Source organism: Populus nigra, chromosome 19 (genome assembly GCF_951802175.1).
Source record: "Populus nigra chromosome 19, ddPopNigr1.1, whole genome shotgun sequence".
Taxonomy (NCBI): domain Eukaryota; kingdom Viridiplantae; phylum Streptophyta; class Magnoliopsida; order Malpighiales; family Salicaceae; genus Populus; species Populus nigra.
Window position 1 is genome coordinate 8,598,967 of NC_084870.1, and position 23,428 is coordinate 8,622,394.

Genomic DNA, 23,428 nt, shown 5'->3' on the forward strand with positions numbered 1-23,428 from the left:
ATGGTCTTTCTGGCATAATTTGTTCTTGTTTTTCAGTCAATAAGGGGGCAGTGTTTCGAGGATGTTGATTAATGTTCTATTAAGATAAGGGGACCTGTCATCTCAGCAAGTAACTTGTTACACTGTCTTAAAGGATGGATACTCTCTGAGTTGTTAAGGTTTATGCAAGATATGGGACATTCATCGAATCAAAGCCTTTTAAAGTAAATACTTAGCCAATTTCATTCTCTCCGGTTGCCTAGTTCTATATAATATGCTATAATCAATATCATTAATCCATGATTTGGAGGTTATAGAATCTTATTATACCCGATGTTATCAAATATGAAATTTATTGTATTGGTGGGCGTTAAAATTTGTTATTGCACGCACATATTTGTGTCATCCGTGGCTGAGATTTGAAGAAGAAAGAAAGACAACGCAAAGTTTAAGGATGATTTATTATCATTTTAATAAAAGTTTTTATCGACAAAATGCAGTGATAAATAAAGTGACAAGACAAATCTCATACACAAGAAAGCGTGATCTCCGAGTACCCATCATATGAAATTTTCTTAAATTACTTGATTAAAAAGGATCTTGTAATAAATCCATTTCTGAATACCTCATGAGAATATATTCAAAGTCGTTATTCATCCATATATGTGGCCAATAATGCATGGGTCCAATTATGGACTCAAAGACTATGATTGTGAAACTCAAGTGTTCCATGTTCTGATTCTCCACTCCAAATGTTATTGTCTAGGAACAAAACTGATAAACAAGGCAATCAACGACCAATAATCTACTAGTGAGGTGCTAGTTTAAAAGGGAATATGAAAGCTTAAAAAATCCCATGCCCATAACCAAAATTGTTGACATGAGGGAGAGTAGAGGCAACACAAATCTCAGGTTTTGTCTCAAAATTTCCAATCTGTCCTGTGCCATTTACTGGCAAAAATGGCAAAGAATTAGAGGACTCGATCAAGATTTTGTTGGTTTGTTTTGTTAACCTCTTCTTTAACTCCTCCAAAGCATCCCTCAATTGTTCTAGTTCCTGCAATCCTAGTTCTTCAACAGGAGCTTCCCACCAACACTGGCTTCTACTACTCTTTCTCATTTGGTTAAGTGTTTCTGAATGCCGTTTTTCAGCCTCCAGTTGGTTAAGAATCTGAGTTAGCTGCATATTATGCTCACGAACGTTAGCATTTCGATGCGCTTCAATGAGTTGGTGAGTGCCAGAACTTTGAGGAGGTGGGTTTCGTGTGAGAAATCGATCCATGATAGAATCAACATCGGGGTGGCCAAATGAAAAGGCCTTATGAGCAGGAGAGAAAACTACAATTGCTATGTCAACCCCACAGAGAGTGCAAAGCTCACTAGCCTTCTTGAAAAGACCAGCACGTCTTTTAGAGAAGGTGACTTGCAGGTGATTTTTCTTGGGTATTTTCTCAATCTTAATCTTTTGGCGACCCATGCTTGGCTTTCTGTTCACCATTGCGAAAATATGTATACGTCAAAGAAAACAGATCTACAACACAAAATACCTGGTCTGGAATTGTGGGAGAATGCTTGGAGGGAAAATTACACGCGGTATTTATAGGCTGAACATTCCCTCCAAATCCTTCTTGGGCTAATAAATGTCATTTGAGTGTCTTAATTTAGCATTTCCTCGTATGATTAATCTCTTTATTTGGAGGTTATGCAATCTTATGCTTTAATTTTATATTTACCACTAAGGAATTAAATATAAATATATTTTGGATAGCCATGAAGAAACCCTTTGACATCTGCAACTCCATGTCAACAGTTACCAACCATAATCAATTTCTACCTTAAAATGTCACTGCAGATCATTATGTGATTAATGGCCTCTAATTAATTGGATATGTAGGTTACTTCTGTGCAGGCATCATTAGAACGAAATAAATGGTGCTCCTAACTCAATCATTAAGGACATACTCCAAATTAACCCACACAAAATAACATCCAAATAAATTTCTCAAAGCAAAATGGCTTGGAAAAACTGAGATTTTATTTTTAAAGAATTTCAGAAATAAGAAAAAACGATAGAGAAATATAAATAAATACCTCTACTAATTAATAATTCATGAATTTTTTTGTTTCTTATTTTCTGAATGTTATTTCATATGGGTATTTTTTCTTTAAATATCTTATTTTCTTTTCAATGTTTTAAATTTTAAAAATTAATATTTTCATTTTAAGCCATTTTAATTATACTTCAAGAAGTTGAAATCAAGTCAAACTGAGTGCATCTAATAATTAAGTAAAAAACCTACCCTTGACCAGGTTTTAAATAAAGATTCGTCCTAATTATAAAGGGGCTTCATTAATTATATTAGTAGCAAAGAGATCCAACTAATTAATAAAATCTGATCAATAGGAGAGCAACTACCCTAGAAATAATATTACCCGATTTTTGTTTTTATAAATAAATCAGTTACATGGCAAATTGGTAATCAAACTTGTGTTGAATTTTTTATTTTTTATTTTTTATTTTTTATTTTTTATTTTTTGTTATAAATATGAACTTAATTTCTCTAGCATCCGGCCGGGTACGTAAAGATATAGATAAAACCAAATCTTCTCTTTAAGTTGTCTCCATACCGTATATATATATATATATATATTCTAATCTTAAGAAGTAATTTATAGTATTGTTATAGCTGTATCTTTATAGTTATTGCTAGATCTCAAATATTTCTTACATACAAGAGAAACCTTAATATAATGCACATGTTTTTCTTATATTATTTTTTTTTAATTTAAATTAATGACATAACTATCCTTCAAAAACAAAAGTTGGTAACTGCCAGGACTGATACGTGGCAGGGTGAATAGCTAAACAGTGGACAAGCATATGACAAATTGAAAATATGAGTCCACATTTTTTAAAAATCTAAATTTATGATTTTTTTTTTATTTATTTCCTTGCTATTCTCGCTCAAATTCTTACATAACTATATTCTGAGAATACTCTAAATTATAAACTCCAAGGCAATTAAACTGAATATTTAAAAAATAGCTTAGCAAAATATTATTTTTTACCAATACAAACACAAAAAAGAGTGAATTTCAAACGAATACTAACTTAATCACAAAAATTCAAGGATGTTACAGTCTAATGAACAGTAGTCTTTAAGCTCTGTACCATGACTTCACTGGGTAAATATTTTTGTAAAGCGCCACATATAAAATAAAAACATTAGTCTCTCCAAGGAAAAACATAAATACTGTGAACATCTTTGAACAAAATCCTTTTTTAATACATACTACAATTAAATTAAAACATAATTGTTGTCGTAATATAGTGATTTTTTTTGTCATTCTCAAGAAAAATTATTTGCCTTTAGAGTATTTTTATCTTTTCATACCATACATTAGTCAATATAAATTTTTTTTTGAAGTATTTTTATCTATTTAATATATTTATCAACAGTAAAAGAACTAAAATAATATTGGGATAAAAAAATATTAAAACTTTAGGGTAGGGGTGGTATTGTTTTTTGTTTTTAGAATACAATAAGATGATGCATATGACCTTAAGCCATTGAAACAAGGATATTATCATCCTTTTCTTATTTTTTTTTTTAATTATTGATTTGGTTGAAAATTATAACTTAATTTTTAATTTAATTTATAATTTTTAAATGTAAAAAAATTGTAGGTGCGTGAGAGACACCTCACACTTTGAGCGGTGTGTGTCTCTTGATGGTGTAAAATGAGCTTTAACCATCTCATTTGGTTATTTTTCGTGTCCTCTTTTTTTATTAGTAGCGCGTGGCATCTAAAAATGACTGGTTTGTCGCTCATGACCTTTCATTCCCTCCTTTTATTTCTCTCTCCTAACCTCAACAAATCAACTATGGTCCTTATTGTTGTTGGTGTTTTAGATTCAGTATTTTTAGTTTTGATTTTTTTCTTTTATCTTTTGTTAAAGTTTTATTTGATTTCAATTTAATCTTTCAGTTCTAATTTATACATGTAAGTTTTTCAATTTGGTTTTTTTTTCTTTGTTTTTTTGTTAAAGTTTTTATGGTTTTTAATTTTATCCTTCATATCAAGTTTTTTATTGTTTTTTTAAATAAGAATAATAAAAATTTAAATTTGATCCCTTTTCTTTTGATTTTTTAATTTTTTTTCTTTTAACAAAGTTTTTATGGAATAAAAAAATCAAATATATAAAAATATTATTTAAATTAAATGTATTATATAAATCTAAATGTATTAGATGTAGTCCTATTAATTAAATATATTAGGAATATATTAGATTTGGTAATAGAAATATAATAGGAATAGTCCTTGAAAACAATCTGACGTAGGTATTTACAAATAGAATCTGATATTACATCTCAATAGTAAAACAAAAAATATATATAATCAAATTGTAAAATCTTTCAAGAAAAAAAAAATCTTAATTTACTCAAGTTGTTTTAAGAATATTTATAAACCTTTTATTTTTAAGAAAGCAATCGTAATTATTAGTTAAAATCTTATATAATTTGGTGACGAGGACTCTCCTTTAGAGCAAACTAAATTTATTGCACCATATCTTAAGAAATCGTTAGGTAGATTCGATTTATCCCATAGCATTAGACAAAATGGGAAGTTAGCAATATGATATCAATAAATTATAGAAAGTGACATTAACAAACAACTACGAAATTGTCCTCCTCTCTTATTAAATGAGAATTTAAGGAAATTTGGCAAACAACAAATTTGTAGTAACAGTGTGTCCATATTATTGTCTAGGCACCCTGTTCTTCAGACACATAATTAACTACGGATCATCAAATACTGGAATTCTGACCGTGAAGAGACGCGGAGGCTACAAGATGATGAGCACCGCCCAAAAATGCTGTGGATGACACCTTTCTCAGTACTTATCCAGACTTTCAGACCCTCCTAATCAAAAGAATCCACGTCTATATCCAGGATTGTTGTAATCATACTGTGGCAACACCATATTTGGATTGAAACCACCTACTTTTCGATCATAAGGGAAAATCCCCCCGCTGGAACTTGAAGCAAAAAATTGTGGAGGACCTGGATTTTCGATTAGAAGTTTTTGAGCTTGCTTCGTCACATTCATCTTTAGGCCCTCTAGAGATACCTTCAACTGCTCAATTTGAGGCAATGTAAGTTCCTCGATGGGAGCCTCCCACCAGCATTGACTTTGGCCAGCCTTCCTTATTTGGCTGAGCTCTTCTCCTCGCTTTTTCTCCATCTCAAATTGGTTTACCACCTGATGCAAAAATATTGATGAAATAGAATTTTTAAGCTACTTTTATCACTTGTAAAGCACAATGGATGGTTCCGATTGAATGTTTACACACAAATCTGTAGAGCTTGACTCGCTTAATTTATTTTTTGGAATTATTACAGACTTGATCCGTGCATGTGACGAAACAAAACGATATGGTGCATTTGTGTGTAATGCCTAACCACACATCGATCTCGCCTTTGCTACATTTCCTCTTGATGCTCTCAGCACACCAACTACAAACCGAGAGATTAATGAAAACGCAATACTTGACACGATCATAAATATATTTACGTACCTGGGTGAGCTGCATATTCAGTTCACGGACGGTTGCATTGCGATGAGCTTCAATAAGTTGCATGGTACCTGAGTTTTGAGGAGGGCTTCTAGTGAAGTATCGATCAATGACAGTCTCAACACCAGGGTGGCCAAAGGAAAAAACCCTGTTTCCCGGAGAAAAGACGATGATAGCAATCTCGGCGCCACAAAGAGTGGAAAGCTCGCTAGCCTTTTTGAAAAGCCCGGACCTGCGTTTTGAAAAGGTAACTTGGAGATTGCTTTCCTTCGACATTTTCACCATCTCCACCTTTTGGCGACCTCTACTCTTTCTCGCCATGGTTAAAGCTACAAAAGTTCAAAAGAAAATAAATGGTACTCTACTGTTTTGTTTGGCATGAAAATGCAGGATTTATATAGGAGTTTATTGGTTAATTTATTCGTTTGTTTTTAATAACAGGTCAGGATGTTGAAAATCAGAGCTAGCTGTTCCTTATTGATCATCATTTTGGCGGCAGTTTTATTAATCAAGTTAATAGTTTACTAGTTTTGGAAGTTCCAGAGAATCCCTTTACGATTCACATACATGGCATTGCATCGTGAATACTTGGAAATTTTAGAGTTACGTCATTCTTACAATGCATGAAGATTTACTTGTAATGAGGAAACTTTCTTGAAAATTAAAGTTGTGCTTTCTATCGAGTACTTTTCCCGCCCTCCTGTTTTCGTTGATGAACAAACGTTCCTCTTTTCTGTGTTCGGAGAAGCCGTGACCAGATTGCCGGCCAAAATACCCTTTCCCATATTATAATTAACTTCTGTTGCCATTGTATCTAAATTATCGATATATTATCTTCTACACCAGCTTTTGTTTCATATATTCAGACTTATTCAAGTAAATTTATTTCTAGAACATAGCTCTAAAATTTTTCAAGAAAGGAAAAAAAAAGACGCCGGAATCTGTTAAAGATTTCATGACAAGTTAACTTAGAATCAATATCGGGCCATAGATAAGAAATTAATGACGATTGTTTTTTGTTACTTATTAATAAAGAAGAATAAAATTAAGATGCCACATGTATAACATGAGAAATTCAAAGAATAATAATTAGTGATATTTATTTACTAAATTTATTTTAAATAAATAAATAAATTGTTCCAAAATGCCATGGACGACATATTCACCCGGCGGATGAATAATAGTAGAGAATCGTCCCTATCCAGTGATAGGTATGATTTGTTCAATTGATTAGGAATTTAGTATGATTTTGTTAACAAATATGACTTATCACATCATCAACAATATTGAAGGAGGCCAGATCCCTTGAATAAGACCTTTCAAATTGTTTCTATAACTTGTCCAGATATGCTCAATTAAAGTGCATCTGTTGAGCAACTCAGATAACAAGCATAATTTTTCAGGCATCCTCCCCGTCTAAAAATCATCCATAGATTCTACTATTACGTGAGAGAGGAGTGAATAATTCATACATAACTTGATCCCTTTTTCCCTCTCCACAACCCCCCTTACTGTTTCTTCTTTAATACCTATTACAATGTGTCTGTGTTTTCTAATTCTGTATTTGATATTGTGTTGTATAATTTTTATGTTTAAAAATATATTAAAATAAAAAAATAGATTTTTTATTTATTTTTAACATGATAAAATTATTATAAAATATTAAAAATATATTAATTTAATATTTTTTCAAATCCGTCTTTTAAGTCTTGAAGGAGGCTTTATGTTATATGATGGTGGCAAGTCACCAAATGTTACGACTTGCTGTGACATTTTCTTCCAAAATACAGGGGACTCGAATTATGATATTGCAGACTTGTTGGTGACATTGCCAAAATTTGGTGAAATGCAGAACAATAGTAAACAATCACGCAAATAGACTGCAGTGAAAAGGCATTCAAGCACGCAAATTTTATGGAAAAAAAAAATAGAAAGTGCCTATTATTTATGATAGGGATTCAAATCTGCCTCGTACAATATTGAAAAAGGTTAAGAAAGTAATAAGAATACTCAGCATAGAACGAAAACTTGTCTGAATGCAGAGGGCACAAAAACTCAATGACCTCAAGAATGATTGGCACTACATCTGATGGGAAGCTAACCCCGAGCACAATGAACAACAGACTGCTCACTGCTGGATACAGAAAGATAAATCTCTGAGCTGTTGAGGATCCACCTCTGATGGTGTCCTAGTAAGGGCACACTGAGCAGTTGTTGTCTTTGGGAAAGCTATGACATCCCTGATGGAAGTAGCCCCAGCCAACAACATAGCCAATCTGTCCAGCCCATAAGCAATCCCCCCTGTGGTAAAAAGAGAGATCAAAACCAGTGAATTATATAGTACAGTAGTAAAATGATCATGAAGTCCTAGAACAGGCTCAGCATTCCATACCATGTGGAGGAGCGCCCATGTCTAAAGCCTCCAGAAGATACCCAAACTTCGCTTCAGCCTGCAAACGACGAAATGTGACTCTATTTACAGGAAAGGGTGTGAAGGTATTCCTAATAAAGATGATTATGTGTTATAACCATGGTAAAAGATGGGACTTGTGGACTAGCAGTCCCAGCATTCTTAGTGAAGATGCCAGGTTTCCGTTTGGGAATTCAGGTTACCAAATGCCGAAGAGGGCTAGAGAAAACTCTGTTTACTTGTGCTTTTCTTAATTGGATAATTAGTCCATGTGCCTTAGAGAAACGCAAAGCAAAACATAAAAAATCCTTGCCCTAAAAGATAGAAAGTAATTTTTTTTAAAATCCAATTTTGAGGTTTTAATTTTCCAGAGATAATTTCTAATGTTTCAGAATTCATCTTCCTTTTACATTATCCACCACCCATAATTTTCTTTCCCATCAACAAGCAACAGCTCATAAGTTAAGAAATGACACGGAGAAAAATAAACAGAAAACAGTAGAGAATCCTCCTCCAGTGATCTTATGTATGTTATGGAGAAAATATTGAACATGGAACGCATGACAATCAAAAGTGCATACAGCATCAGGTGCTTCTCACCTGTTCAGGGGAGATGCCAACAATTTCCAAAACCTTCTGTTGGACCTCACGTTTATAAATTCTCAAACTTCCGCCACCAATCTGACAGTGCAACAAAAGAAAGAAAAGAAAAACGTTGTTCATTATGGCCTGGCATAGCCTTCAAGCTTGTAGACATGTAAGGATACAGGGCTAAGTACCTCAACCCCATTGTAAACCATGTCATAAGCAAGGGCACGAGCAGAGGAAAGGTCTTCCATGTCTTCAGGATTGGGAGCAGCAAATGGATGATGCAAGGCCTGCCAAAAAACTACAATTTCAAGAAAAAGATAGTACCATACAGAATGAGACTGGTGATAACCTGATGTAACTAGCTGTCAATCACACAACAGCCCCACCATGAAAAAAAAATTTAAGTGACAGTTAAAATAAGAACTTCAATTTAATTCTTATCAATCTTTATTCTCCAAATTCCTGGATCTAACTTGGAGCTAGCTGTACCAGGAAACCAAACAACACCTTTTTTTCATTTCTCTTATTTATCCAAAATTAAAAAAAGAAAGAGGCTAAAAGAGATTATGATTTGGAAGCATCCATTATCTTAAATAGGCAGGTGCACAACACCACAATGTTTTAATATTTATAGCAGAAACCTATGATACTAACAAGAAAGGGGGGGATACAGGGTAGTTTAACCCAGTAAAGCAGCAAGTTAAATATTTCTCAGCTAACGTACAGGGTAAACAATATATTAAAATTATAAAAATACAATTTTGTAACACTATGTCAACACAGGCAATAACATGCATCATTGTTACTACAGTTATAGTTTGCTCACCTGCATATGTAATGATCACTACCCAGTTGATACACTAATATGAACTATGATGAGTTTTGATAGCCTTTGAATTAATTGAAAAACATTTAACGAAAAGATAGTGTAGCACTTATTTCATTAGAATTTCAAGAGGCAAAATTGTTGAAAGACAAACCTCAAGCCTCTGCTCTGTTTCATTCCACTCAAACATTGGGAAATCAGTCACCCACAAAATCGAATGCCTGGACTAAAACATTAGAGGCAGAGAAAAAGATAGATGTCAGAGAATAACAGACCAATGGTAATATGTATTTCATAAACCAGACAAATCCAAAACATACATGATCAATCAAGCCCAGCTGATTGGCTATGAATAGCCTAAGTCGATCGAGCGTTCTATGAACTGATGGATGATGACCAACTGCAAACAAGATAAGATCCCCTGGTCCTGCAGAGCAGCGACTTAGCAACTGCTCTTTATTTGTTGAGTCCAAACTTGACACTAGTGCAGAAATTCCCTCAAGCTCCCCTGTGAAAATTGAAATATACACAGTGAAGTACTTGAGTAATAATATCATTCACCTTTAGGTTAAGGGTGGAAAGAAAAATCTAAGGAAACCCTCTTCCTTTACCATCATCCAAGACCTTTAGAAAGGGCAAACCCTTTGCTCCAGATTTGATTGCTTCATTGTAAATATCACCTTTCTTAAGAGCAGAGTTTGAATAACTTTTAGCACCTGAAGGAACACATAGTACTTTAATAATACCCCCACTGTTCAAGCTATCCGCAAAAACCCTGAAAGAGGACTCTGCAAAAATATCAGATACCTGCAGCATCAGAGGAAAAACTTCCTTTAATAGTTTACATGTAGCATGTGAAGTCCTCGTAAAATGTGATATATCGTAAAATGTGCTGTAATGCTAAGTACACAAGAGAAAGGAGATGATTTACTTCTTTCAAATGAAGATCAAATCTTGTGTCTGGCCTGTCTGAACCATATTTACTCATTGCTTCAGCATATGTAAGCCTAGGGATTGGATTTGGTAGCTGGACACCTTTAATCTCCAAAAAAACCTGCAAGGAAGCATAACTTTGTAGTCAAACCCTGCAATGTAGAGAGATATAAATGTTCGAACATGCCAGATTTCTGCAAGTGGAAAACTATACAATGTGACTAGTATATACTGTTGAGTGCATACCCAACTGCTTAATACAAATAGAACAACCAACTTGCAACAGATAACAGGTGAGATAGCTGAAGTGTCTAGTCAACTCTCAATAAAGTGAAATGAATTGTTCACTGGCAAGCTCAAAATATGCAGAGCAAGGAGAAATGGCTGAACCGAGCCCAAGCTGCAGCATCGTTCATGTCATATACAAGCCACGATCAGCTCAACTCGAGTAGAACTTTGAATCCAGTACTTACCTTTGACATAGATGTAACAAGAGTAGAAACGTGAATTAACTAATATTTCAAGTAAATCATAGAATTAGATGTTTAAATTCAATGCTATTCTTGTTTTTCCTTTCTTCATCCTGTTCTACCCTTTAGTTGACCTCTTCTATCAATACCCGATCAGAAAATAAAAGGAACCATACAGCAAGTTTTACCAACCTTCCGGATAAGATCTTCATTGAGCCTCAGCATATCCTCCAAGGTAGTGAACGCCAATTCCATATCTAGCTGAGTGAACTCAGGTTGTCGATCTGCCCTTAGATCTTCATCTCTAAAGCATCTGCTAAGAAACAAAAATATAATCTTCATCATATGAGTTTTAGATTTCTGTTGAAGCAAGTAGAGAGAATTGGTCATGTGAAACTCAAGGCCAGGTAAAGTAAAGCTCACTTCCTTTGTGTGTATAACAAAAACTATACATGGCGAAAGTTTATTGCCAAAGGAGAAGACAAAGGGAAGAAACGAACAGCTAGGCATCACATTTTCATATAACAACAATCATAAACATCTAGGAAGAGAATTTACCTTGCAATTTGATAATATTTGTCAAAACCGGATACCATTAACATTTGCTTAAAGAGTTGTGGACTCTGGGGTAAAGCATAGAAGGTTCCTGGCTTCAAAAGGACATTAAAGTGAATCAGAGCCATGCAAGCCTTATAGAAAGTTAAATGAGTAACAGATAGCTGCATGGACCCATATTTAATGAAAAGTATGTTTCTCCACAAACTTATTATAATCAAGACCATCACAATCCAATATGTAAGAATTAAGGGGCAAATAATACCACTCGATCCATCTCATTTGGTTATTCAGTTTGTCCACAATTTTGCCGATAAAACTCCTAAACCTCACCGGGATTGCCCCATGTACATTACACAGTTGACAATTTTGAAATTGACATTGAATCTCTCCAGATGTTGAGATGTAAATGTTGTTCACTTCAGAAATAGTGCACTACTACCCAAACTCCAAAAAGCTTTATATTACATTTGAGTAGCAAGCTAATAAATCCCTAGTACCTGAATTCTTGAGGGCACCAAATAATCCCGGGCACCTTCCGGAGTAGATCTAGAAAGTATGGGGGTCTCAATCTAACCTTATAACCATGAAAAAGGTCAGGATCAAAACAACATACAAATATAAATATCTAAAACCCAATGAACTAAGTAGAATATAAACAACCTAATAGATGACACTTCGAAAAAAAAAAACAATGATCTAAGTAGAACATGAACTAACAGAAAACACTTCAAAATTCACATCATGTACCTCCACAAAACCCTGCACATCCTCTAGATATCTTCTAATGAGTTTCACCACTCTATGCCTCAACATAATGTTAGAACTCATTTGCTGCCGCCGTAAGTCAAGACATCGATATCTATCACCGCACATTTAGCTTCCTTTAATCCACAAAATGGTGAGAAATATAAATCAACTTTGTGCATAAATGCAATGGAATGAGATGTACCTCAAACGAATCTCCTCCTTAACAGAATCCTTAGCATCATCTGCTGTAGTAACTAAAAAAGGCAACTTTGCTTTCACTGCATTTAACAATTGAACATGTTCCGCAACAACCTGGCACATGTACCAAATCAAACAAAACAAATAAAATAAAACGGGGCAGCAACTAAATCAACAATTTTCATTCTAATTCTAAGCAGTAAAAAAGCAAAGGAAATGGAGTGCAAGTAATAATTACCTCAATAGAACCAGTTATCAGTTTCTTATTGACAGACTCAACAGGCCGAGACCGAACAACCCCTTCAACAACAACCACATACTCCACTCTCAAATCATTTATAATCGAATGCGCATCAGGAAATTCATCAGGCGAAGTCGCAACCTAAATAAAAAAGAAGAGAAGAACCCCAAAAATCAAAGTCATTCTCTAAGGACTTCACTAAACAAAACACGATCAAATTCCCATGAAACCATAAATAGATAAAAGGGTATGCCTGAACAATGCCAGTGTGGTCTCTAAGATTGAGAAAGGTGAGACCACCATGGACTCTATGAAGAGCAACCCAGCCACAGAGACGAACACGTGTGCCAACATCATTGGTCGATAATTGACCACAAAAGTTGGTACGAGAGACCCAGTGAAGGGTATCGTTAGGTTGTTGTTGCTGTGGCTTGAGAATGGTTTCAGGGGAAGAAGAAGAAGCAGAAAGAGTGACGAGGGCTCTTGTGCGTTTTGCTTGAAGCGACTTAGGGAAGTGATACCTGAGAAGATTTTGGAAGAGAGGAAAAGAGGAGGGTATGGTGGTGCGGAGAGTGATTAGAGGGAAGGATCGGAGGAGAAGAGTCATGGTGATGGTGGGGAGTCAAAAAATGGCGTGGGAATTTTGGGGATAGAGAGAAAGTACACAGGGTTTAAGGGAAAAAAAAAAAGGGATTGGGTTTTCAGTTTTGGACTTATTACTAAAGAGAGTGGAGAAACGAGCACGTGTGGCAGTCCTTCAAACGAGCACGCTTGAAGGTTTTTTTAAACAAACACTGATTATTACAAAACAAAAATAAAATATTAAAATAGCGAGAAAATTAATGCTTGTAATTTTTTTCTTTCTGATAAAAGTGGCTGAGACTTGATAATGCTTTTATCACCAACTGCTATTTTATATGCTTTTAGTGAAGCAAAATAGATTTTTTTCATCATGTCTTACTCTACATCTTAACTGCTTTTTAATTGTAAAGAATCATTATTATCCATATTTTACACCTGGAGGTGTCTGCGAGGAGGTTTAACCATACTTTTTAAAACTTTTGGAATTTTGTGTTTTTAAATTAATTTTTTTATATTTTTTAATTATTTTGATGTGCTTATATCAATAATAATTTTTTAAAAAAATATATTTTGATACATTTCTAAATAAAAAAATATTTGGTATTATGATAAGAATTGTTTTTTAAAGTGTTTTTTCACTTTGAAATGTATCAAAATAGTGTTTTTTTTATTTTTTAAAATTTATTTTTGTTATTGGTATATTAAGATGGTCTGAAAACACAAAAAAAAAATAATTTAAAACATAAAAAAATAAAAAGTATATTTTTAAAACACATAAACAAACGAGATACATTTACAATTGAATTTATTACAATTAATAGAAAAAAATCTCATAATTCTCTTTGATTCAAATTAAAAAACAGATTATAAATTCATTTTTCACTTAAATAAAAAATATATAAAAAAATAAAAAACTAAGTTAATGTCTGAAAGAAAAACACATCAAACTGCATGATGAAAAATGATTTATAATCTTTTAACAGCATTAATCGAACTATAATTTCAAGAATTTAAATTAAAATTGTAATTTTGAGGAATATAATTTAACTGATCAGATTTTAAGTTTACTTTTTAGAAATTATCAGTTCCAGTTTTATAAATTTTAGAGCTACTAGAAATTTACATGATCATTAGCTTTAGAGCTCGTGGAATTAGCCGAGATACGTATAAATTAATTTATACGGACACATATATTAATAAAAAAATAAATAAAAAACCGTACCATGTAACGAAGAATGAATGGTTATACGGTTAGAAATTTTTGTCTGATTGCTCCGTTACTTACTTACTTCTCCAAAAAAATAAAAAATAAAAAAGAGCTTGGTTTTTTATTGCAAATTGCAATACTGCCCTTTTAAAAAAATGGAAAAAAATCGATGAACTTTTAGAGATACAGGGGATCTAAAAAGCCCAATAACAAGACCCAATCTCTAATGGGTCCGCTCAGTTCAAAAACAATAAACAATAACCTGAACCGAGGATCAATTTTCCTAGGCCGTGGCCCGTGTTACATTAGTGGGCTTTATCTGGTGCTAAGCCACCCGCCTTGTTGACTTGTGAGGATCCATGTCAGTCTCCGTCTGGAATTCCAAGTTAATGGGTAAAGTTTACCTTTTCCCTTGTAGATTCATCAATGTTCCATTTATGTCCCTGAGATTAGATTTTTCTAACTCCATCCATCTAGTTTCTAGAAAGTTCCAATATTATCCGTGACCATATTTGATGATAAACTAGTTATATAGAAGTGCACTATCGCTGGATAATATTCAAAATCTATTTTTATCTTATCTATTTATTTTATAATTAAAATAAATATTTGTATAAAAAGATATGATTTAAATATTTAAAACCAAGCTATTCTTTTCATATATGTGCATTTTGTTGCCAAGATTTTTTTTTATTGATAGCATGTTTTTTTAATTAAAAGTAGAGGTAATTAAAATGTTCTTTTATCAAAACCTAAACAGTTTTTAAAAAGTAGGAAAACAAGCATCTAAAATTTTCTCATTAATACGTTCCTATTCTTAACAAAAAATTACTTTTTTAAATTAAAAAATTATCATAGTATGAAAGGCAAGTATCGATAAAAAAAAAACATTGAAAATTATGCCTCGATGTTTTGTATACAGTTGAAGTCAAAAAAGAAAGAAAATAGTAAATATGAGAAAACTATGTAAAACAATTATAATAAAAAGATATAAATTCTATTTCGTTGAATATCCATGACCACAAGTCTAAAGAATATTATATATTAGGTTTTAATTAATAAATGATGGCTAGTATTACAAAAACAAATGTTAAAACAACGAAAAGTTGAATGGTAATGCCATTTTTTAAAAGTATAATCTTATTTATTTTATTTATAGTAAATTTTAATTAATTTTTCTTTTTTAAAAAAAGTAAAGGGCTTTTCCAAAAATGGTTAGACACTAGGGTCACCGTATCTTGCTTTATGAGACAAAGGGCCATATATATGGGTGTCCAGTGTTTTGGACATAGAAAACTCGTTTTTTATAATTTTTTCATATAAAAACACTTTAATCATCTTCATAAACCTATGTTTTACCCTAATATACCTTGAAACAGATAGAAAAAAAATAGAACCAAATATAAAAAAAAAATTAGAGCCCTCATATAATTTTTCCAGCAACAAGAAACTTCAAAAAGACTTCGAAAGGAACTCCGCTTGTAAGGAGAGACTGCATATCAATCCAATGCATTGATTTTTTATTTTTTTTTATTTAATTAATTTTTTAATATTAGATTTATTGAGAATTTAATTTTATTATTTTTTTATGTATTTATCTTGATTTCATGAAACAATATTATGGGTTTAACCTGGGTTGACTTTGATTCTTTTTACTTTTTATTTTATTTTTTTCAATTTTATTATTTAACATGAGAGTGATTGAGAACTGGACTTAAAAAATTTGTTTCAATTTAATTTTTATATGGTTGTCTCAATCTTATAATTCGGGTTGTGATTTTGATAAGGTTGGTCCATGATATTTTTTTAAGTCTTGTTTTAATTGATTTTTTTAATTTCACCATTCGATACTGGAATGACTGATATTTAAGTTTTATAATTTATTTTGATTTGTTTTATATGAAGTTATCTCGATCTTGTAACCCAAACCCCAAGTTTAGCAACTTAACCTAGGTTGACTCATGTCATTTTTTAATTGTTTTTTGTCAATCTTGTCCTCTAACACCAGGTTGATTGATGGTAGAGTTTCATAATTTATTTTCAGTTTGTTTTCTATAATATTATTATGGTCTCACGATCTAGCTCATAAATTTAGTAAGATAACCTAGGTTGATCCAAAATGATCTATATTTGTTGGTGTTTAAGTATCATAAAACATTTTCATCTTATTTTTTTCAGTAAAACTATATATATACTGATGATTGTGTTATTTTTTAACTTGCTAAGATAACCAGGTCAGATTAAATTAACCCTTATACAATTTAGTTTTTTTTATTAAAAACACGATAACAATGACTGAAAATTTTTTTTTGACATTATTAAAAAAAAAACTTGGCCAATGATCAAGTATAATCTAATTTTAGAAGTCAAACACATATTTACCTCACTGGATAATGCGCATGCTGAATCGGACAAACTTTCAATGATTCGTAATTGGACAAATTTAAAAATTAACACACAAAATCAAAATAATTGGCGAATTGATATAGGAGCAAAAAGTCAGGGTAAAATAATATATTTTCATCTTATCGATATTTCAAAAGCGAGACATTTACTAAATGTCATTATTTTTAAGTGCAACGAGTGAAACTCCAATTACCTGACTCAACCGATTAACCATTTGTAATGGCCAGTAAAACCAGTTGATTAGTTTTGAATATAATAAGAAAAATATCAAAATTGCTAAAATTAGAGGGTCTCTATAAGATTTTTTTTATGTCTAAAAATCCAACGATTCGTATAGCGACATAGTCGTTACTTTAAATGAAATCACTTCTAGAAACTCCTGTAAAAATTTGAGTGTAATCTAATAGTCAGATAACAAATTATAGCCCTTCTGATCTATTATTTTGGTATAACGCGACCAAACCTCGTTTTAGGTTTAAACTTATTTCATTAGTCTATAAATACATATGTTAAGTCATTTATGCAATTTACTGTGACAAATTCTTATTTAGTTGCAACAAACTCATACTTGATTGCTCAGAATCACTCATTATCACAAGCCCGACTACATCATTGACATTGGAAAATAAAAGACAACTAATGTGCAAACAATAAATTTTTGAGATTTTAACTGAAGTCTATTTTTGAGTCTACAAGTTGGATAAATATGTATATTTTAACTCATAAAAAATATTTAGAAGAAAATGTTGATTAAAATATGATTTTTATGTGAAACAGTCGATCGACTCATACAATTGGATCCTCGATCAACCGGTTAAGTTAAATTATTAGAGTTTTATATTGTCATGGTTCGAAGTATGAAATTTACTTAATATTGCTATTTTAAAGTATGAAAATTATTTTGTTATATTTAAAAACAATATTTAGTAATTATTGTATTTTCAAACCACAATAAGATGAAACTATGGTATTTCGCTAATTTTTTAAATATTGTTATTCTGTTAAAATATTTAAAAAACTATGTTAATTTTAAAAAATATCCTTCATAATTCCATATACGGTAAAAAAAAAAAAGGCATCCTCGTTCCTCAACGGCTACAATCCAAGCCATCCAAAAAACAATCCCACTAAAATCTAACGGCCCCTACCTTTTAACCCTCGCTATTCAAATCTTATTCTCCAACGGTCAAATGCCAACAACCCCCACTCATTAAAATCCCCACAAGCTTATTCCCAAAACTAGCCGTTACCACCTCTCTCTCTCTCTCCCCTCTGGAAACAACTCTCTCCCCCTCAAATCAAATCCACAGCATTAAACATTCAAAGATTCTTTTTTTATATATCCAATTCAAGAATCAATCAAGTTTAACCCATGATCAGCACCTCGGCTAAAGAATCCAAGGCCGCAAGCAAGAAGTTGGATTCCTGCTCTCCAATACCAAGCAGACCAACAAATCCCATTTCAAGAAACTCAGAGATTAATCCAATGAGGAGAAGTTTCAGTGGAAGCCCATTTTCTAAACCTTCTATTATTTCCAATCAAGTAGGAGGAGGCTTTAACCCCAATACTCCTGTTAATAGCCCTTCAGGTTTGATTTCTTTCACTGTTTCCTTTTCCTTTCTTTTTTTTTCTTGCGGTGAACAAACATTTAATACATCTTAATACATCTTTTATTGGGTTTTGTTTAGTCTTTTCTATAATTTAACAGGGTTTTGCTATATTTTATTTTTTATTAGAAAATAGCTTATGAGGTTGTCTATGGTTTGTTTGGGAAGTAATTGAAAGGATGGCTTAATGGGTTAATGGGTTGTCAATACTTGGTTTGGCAATTAAGCCTTCCATTTGTTTAATTATGTTTTTGTTTTGCTGGAAACTAGTTTGTGGGTCAATTTTGCAACAAAACAGGTTCGGTGTTTTAGAGTGAACGTGGTAGATATTTCATGTTAATGTTGCCCTTAAGTTTACTTGAAACAAAGAGCTTCTGCAAAAATCACCGGACATAATGTTTCAATCAAGTTCCCTTTTGGTCTTCAACAGCCAATTAGTAAAAGCTTGTTTTGTTTTAAAATTGATATCTTGATTCTGATCGGCAGCTTTTTGTTTTTTGGTTTGCAGATTATCCGCGAAGAAACTCTATTAGCAGAGACAATATCGTAGTTACATTGCGTGATCACGAGGACAAAGAAAATGGTAAAGACCAGACTTGGAAATCAGTGAGAATTCGTTCACCAGCAAAGGGTACAAAGAATTTCATGTCTCCAACAATTTCTGCAGCTTCAAAAATCAATGCATCTCCGAAAAAGAAAATCTTGGCTGATAGGAATGAGCAAATTCGCACTTCGATTTCATTTGCTGATGCAAAAAGCCCTTTAATGGAAGACTTGGACTCAAACCCTGACAAGGGTTTGAATCAGAAGAAGGAGGTCTCGTTTGATTCGACAGTCATTTACTTGGCGGACAATAATGATTCCAAAAGTGAGAAACGTGTTGATTTGATGGTAGATTCAAGTGCTAAAGATGATTTGGACTTGTCATCAAAGAAACTAACTGTTGAGAAGGATTGTGTTAATCTTGATTCAAGTTTTAAGATTAATCCAAGGGTCTCTAGTTCATTGCCAAGTCCTGCTTTGGCACCTCTTGACGCAGATCCATCAATGCCTCCTTATGATCCTAAGACTAATTACCTCTCACCAAGGCCTCAGTTTCTTCATTATAGGCCTAACCCGCGAGTTGAGCTTTATCTAAACAAGGAAAGAGATGGCCAATCACTTGATGAGATTTTTGCATCTGAATCCTCAGAAACTGAAGTTAGTGAAGCTGAAGACAGTCACTCTGATGATTTGCAGAAAGAATCGGATGCTTCTTTAGCCAATGAGGTGAAAAAAGAAGAGGAATCGGAGGAGCTGCTGCTAATATCTGAACCCAACCCCATTAGTACTTTTGTGGAGGAGGAGAAGGAAGAGCTGCTTGTATCTGAACCCAATTCCATTAGTACTTCTGTGGAGAAGGCTAGAGAGAAAAGGGTGTCTAAATCACATTTCTTTACAAGAAGAAAGTTCGATGCTTTGCTTTTTGTCCTGACTGTTGGATTTTTATATGCTTCGTTTTCTAAATCCCCAGTCATGGATCCTTCTGTGCTGAATAACTTGACCTTCCCTGAGCCGTATGTCCCACCTGAACTCTCAGAGTATGCCAGGCAAAGTTTTGAAGCTCTAGCTCATAAGGTCCAGCTTTGGCTGCATCAGTGTATTTGTTACACACACAATCTGATTAACAGCTTCAGAGGTGGGCACAACCTGGGTTCCTTGCAGTATGCCAATTTGACCATTTTGGTTGAAGATGGCATAGTTGGTGGTCAATTTGCATTTGACCAGAGCATTTTAGGATCAAAAGTTAAGTACGAAGAGAAAGTTTCAGCGCCCATAAGTGCAGCAGAGGTAGACATTAAGCTAGTAGATGAATGGGATCAACCAACTACAGCTGATGAGGACATTAAAGAAGTTGCAGGAGATAATAATGATGGGTATTTTGATAGTGTTCCAGATCCTGAAGAGGTTAGCGTTCCCGAGTCTGAAGAAGTAAATCTGCTCCCCCAATCTGAGGTGACTGGACCTGGTAAGGAGGTCATCCAAGAAAGTGCTGAAACCGCTGCTAACGTTGTGAAGCTGCAAAGTAACATAGACCTTGAAGACCAGTTTGTACTGATCCCACAAGCTGCTGAAATTCAACCAGAAATCTTGAATTCCATGCAATGTCGAGGCAGGGATGCTATTAGTTCTGCAGATATTGAGTCCCCTGCAGCAGAGGACAATTTGGAAATACTTGAAGGAGCTGCCACAGAAAATCCACGAAGTTCAGAAGAAGCAAATCTGTTCCCCCAATCTGAGGTGACTGGACCTGGTAAGTCAACACAAGAGGCCATCCAAGAAAGTGCTGAAACCGCTGCTAACGTTGTGAAGCTGCAAAGTAACATAGACCTTGAAGACCAGTTTGTACTGATCCCACAAGCTGCTGAAATTCAACCAGAAATCTTGAATTCCATGCAATCTCAAGGCAGAGATGATATTAGTTTTGCAGATATTGAGTCCCTTGTAGCAGAGGACAATTTTGAAATACTTGAAGGAGCTGCCACAGAAAATCCACGAAGTTCAGAATTAGTGAACACACATTCAGCACAGAGAATGGTGGGGATTTCCTTGATTGTTTTCAGTCTACTTGGGACAGTCTTCATTTATATGAAAAGTCGAGCTCCCACAGCTCAAAACGCTACATTTACAGTGGATCAAGTGCCAATTACTAAGAAATTGGATTTTTGCCCACTGTCAGTCGCAGCAGAACATGAAGACATTGCTGGAGAGTCATGCTCATCAGAAATGAGCAGCTTCAGCTTGTCTTACAGCAAGAAAGGACAGAAGGGAAAAAGTGAAGCTCAAAACTTCAAGCCTAGGAAGAGCAATCACAGGAGAGAATCCATGGCTTCGTCAGACTATTCCGTCGGTTCCATGGGTTCGCCTTCTTACGGCAGCTTCACCACGTATGAAAAGATCCCAAGCAAGCATGTAAAGAACCTATATCCTATATTGTACATTTATGGTTTTGTATAACTGCAACTTGAATTTTTATCTTATGTGTTTTTTTTTTGAAGGGAAATGCAGATGAAGAGGTGATCACTCCAGTTAGGCGCTCAAGCAGAATCAGACACCAAGTCATTTCTCCATGACCTGTTCAAAAAGAATTTCTGGATGATGGCACAATTCTCTTGTGATTTTGTTGTGATTGAATCACTATTTAGTTGCTGACAAGCTACTTTAACAACATAGCTTAATTTGATTGCTTGTAATCGAGCTCAACCCTGTTGTTGGGGGGAGTGCTTCAACTATATTGAGTCTTCAGTAGATTTCCGTTGTTAAAGGTTGCTCTGATTGTTTAGGCTACTTTGAATTGCCCCTATAAAAATCATTGTTTCGGGTTTACCTTTTCTTTTCGCTTAACAGTTCTTTTAGCTAGAGTTCTGTGACTTGACTTTCAAGTTTTAGGAGAGGAGCTAGCTAGTGCTTGCCCTCAAGCACCATTTAAAAATGTTACTCTTTCATTAATGAATTTTCATTTCACGCAGCCTTACAGTCATTAATAAAAGCACCATTTAAAAATGTTACTCTTTCATTAATGAATTTTCATTTCACGCAGCCTTACAGTCATTAATAAATGGTGGTGTTTATTTTTGAAGTTGCTAATGCAAAATCTATGCTGGAACATAAAGTGCGTTGTGGAAGTATTCATTTAATTGAATTTGATGGTTGGCCTCATGTTTAGCCAGATCAAAGTTGGATTCGAGTTAATATTTGTTTTGACCCAGATATTTTCATGACTATAGAGAGAAAAGAGTAGTTAAAAAACTGACATCTGCTGATATTGCGATCAGTGTGCGTTCTCAGGAAGCGTGAATTGTCACTGAAACTAGGGTTCAGTATTCCACGACAATGGTAGTTCGTTCTGAACTATCATAAAGAAAAGAAAATTTTAATTATGTAAATAAAGAAAACGAGCATGTAGGTGTTTGAATGGTTGAGGACACTCATCATTCATCTAATTCATCTGCACATGGCATCCAATACTACAATGAAGCCTGAAGTGAAGATTTTAAGGAGACATATCTCACTGTTCGAATATGTTTGTGTTCAGTATAAGCATGTGCATGAGTGAAAAACAAACGGAAGAGTTCTGGTCTTCTCATGGAGCACTACGTGTCCTTTACATATTTATGGTTCAGTTTATGATAAACTGGTAATTTGTCGGTTTGCTTGTCCCAACCATGCCTGCTATTTATGGTGATTCTGTTACTCTTTTTTTATCTATTGAAGTATGGTTGTGAAGGTGGGCATTGGGAGTCTATTTTTCACGCCACAAGGTGAAAAGCCATTTGGATCATGGAGAGAGAGTCACGAGCTTGATATAAATGCGAAGATTGCAACAAGACAGCTGTTGAGCTCATCACCCAGGCCTTGTTGTAACTGTTCAGTTTTTTCCCTCGTGTTTTTTTTATCTCCCTGCATTGAATTGTTAAAGCTATCAGATTCTTACTTGTGTATAAACAAACCTCTTCAGTTGCTTGAAGTTGATGAAAGTTCAAGACTTGGAAGCCTTCCTGTTCCTCGTGAAATAGCCTCTCGGGTTACTCAACATTTAGAAAGTCACTCCGAGGAATGCACCGCACTTCTGGCTTCTGCTTCTAGCTCCATATCGAGACGATCTTAATGTTCCTGAATGGCCCGACGATTGGTAGAAGAATAATTGACAAGGGATTTCCATTTCTCTACTTGTCTTTGGGATGGAGCTCTCTTATCTCCAGTGAGACTGACTTCTGGGTGTTTGAATACTATTGAGAACCTAGAGATTGCAGGTGTGTACGGAATGAAAAGTGAGCTTTGCTCCTGAACTGGCTCAGAGTTTTCCAAGCTTTGTTTGGTCGAACAAAGTACATGACTATGATAGCATCCGCAAACCATCCCCACTCTTAGTGTTCCTTTTTCGCTCTCAGTCTCTAGGAATGGAGTGGTAAGTCGTACAAAATGGAGACGGGCATTTAGTTTCAGATAATTAATTTGCAGTGTGCGTACGTTAGTGCTAACAAACCACTTTTAAGGAACGAAAAGAAGTGTTTGAGAAGACATTCATAAATAATATTCTTGCTTGAAGAGTC

At 34.0% G+C, this 23,428-nt stretch overlaps 4 protein-coding genes across 4 annotated transcripts; 1 reads left to right on the forward strand and 3 right to left on the reverse strand.

The window, feature by feature from the left end:
• Positions 1 to 726: 726 nt before the first annotated feature.
• LOC133680679 (agamous-like MADS-box protein AGL62) lies at positions 727 to 1,553 on the reverse strand. The gene has a single exon (XM_062103714.1). The coding sequence runs from the start codon at positions 1,475 to 1,477 to the stop codon at positions 824 to 826; it is 654 nt and encodes a 217-aa protein (XP_061959698.1). The 5' UTR covers positions 1,478 to 1,553; the 3' UTR covers positions 727 to 823.
• A 3,356-nt stretch (positions 1,554 to 4,909) lies between these two features.
• LOC133680165 (agamous-like MADS-box protein AGL62) lies at positions 4,910 to 5,879 on the reverse strand. Its single transcript, XM_062102983.1, has 2 exons — positions 5,562 to 5,879; positions 4,910 to 5,245 (listed from the first exon to the last, which is right to left on the reverse strand). Exons 1-2 carry the CDS (start codon positions 5,877 to 5,879, stop codon positions 4,910 to 4,912), a joined length of 654 nt encoding a protein of 217 aa, XP_061958967.1.
• Positions 5,880 to 7,439: 1,560 nt separating this feature from the next.
• Positions 7,440 to 13,251, reverse strand: LOC133679368 (aspartate--tRNA ligase, chloroplastic/mitochondrial-like). Its single transcript, XM_062101946.1, has 15 exons — positions 12,786 to 13,251; positions 12,530 to 12,673; positions 12,296 to 12,405; positions 12,094 to 12,205; positions 11,844 to 11,915; positions 11,347 to 11,438; positions 10,981 to 11,101; positions 10,317 to 10,439; positions 9,997 to 10,192; positions 9,706 to 9,893; positions 9,540 to 9,611; positions 8,748 to 8,846; positions 8,569 to 8,649; positions 7,951 to 8,008; positions 7,440 to 7,859 (listed from the first exon to the last, which is right to left on the reverse strand). The coding sequence occupies exons 1-15, from the start codon at positions 13,137 to 13,139 to the stop codon at positions 7,687 to 7,689; spliced, it is 1,995 nt and encodes a 664-aa protein (XP_061957930.1). The 5' UTR covers positions 13,140 to 13,251; the 3' UTR covers positions 7,440 to 7,686.
• A 4,711-nt stretch (positions 13,252 to 17,962) lies between these two features.
• LOC133679250 (uncharacterized) lies at positions 17,963 to 21,701 on the forward strand. The gene is made up of 3 exons (XM_062101790.1): positions 17,963 to 18,316; positions 18,844 to 21,287; positions 21,374 to 21,701. The coding sequence occupies exons 1-3, from the start codon at positions 18,100 to 18,102 to the stop codon at positions 21,446 to 21,448; spliced, it is 2,736 nt and encodes a 911-aa protein (XP_061957774.1). The 5' UTR covers positions 17,963 to 18,099; the 3' UTR covers positions 21,449 to 21,701.
• Positions 21,702 to 23,428: the final 1,727 nt, after the last annotated feature.

Bases quoted from the DNA above. Each gene is read 5' to 3' on its own strand.
- LOC133680679 (XM_062103714.1), bottom strand. From the start codon at position 1,477: ATGGTGAACAGAAAGCCAAGCATGGGTCGCCAAAAGATTAAGATTGAG.
- LOC133680165 (XM_062102983.1), bottom strand. From the start codon at position 5,879: ATGGCGAGAAAGAGTAGAGGTCGCCAAAAGGTGGAGATGGTGAAAATG. The intron at 5,246-5,561 runs GTACGTAAATAT...TTTTTGCATCAG, and splicing joins TGAATATGCAGCTCACCCAG to GTGGTAAACCAATTTGAGAT.
- LOC133679368 (XM_062101946.1), bottom strand. From the start codon at position 13,139: ATGACTCTTCTCCTCCGATCCTTCCCTCTAATCACTCTCCGCACCACC. The intron at 11,439-11,843 runs GTACTAGGGATT...GTCCTTTTGAAG, and splicing joins TGGTGCCCTCAAGAATTCAG to CCAGGAACCTTCTATGCTTT. The intron at 7,860-7,950 runs GTATGGAATGCT...TTTTTACCACAG, and splicing joins CATGGGCGCTCCTCCACATG to GGGGGATTGCTTATGGGCTG.
- LOC133679250 (XM_062101790.1), top strand. From the start codon at position 18,100: ATGATCAGCACCTCGGCTAAAGAATCCAAGGCCGCAAGCAAGAAGTTG. The intron at 18,317-18,843 runs GTTTGATTTCTT...TTTGGTTTGCAG, and splicing joins TCCTGTTAATAGCCCTTCAG to ATTATCCGCGAAGAAACTCT. The intron at 21,288-21,373 runs GTAAAGAACCTA...TTTTTTTTGAAG, and splicing joins AAAAGATCCCAAGCAAGCAT to GGAAATGCAGATGAAGAGGT.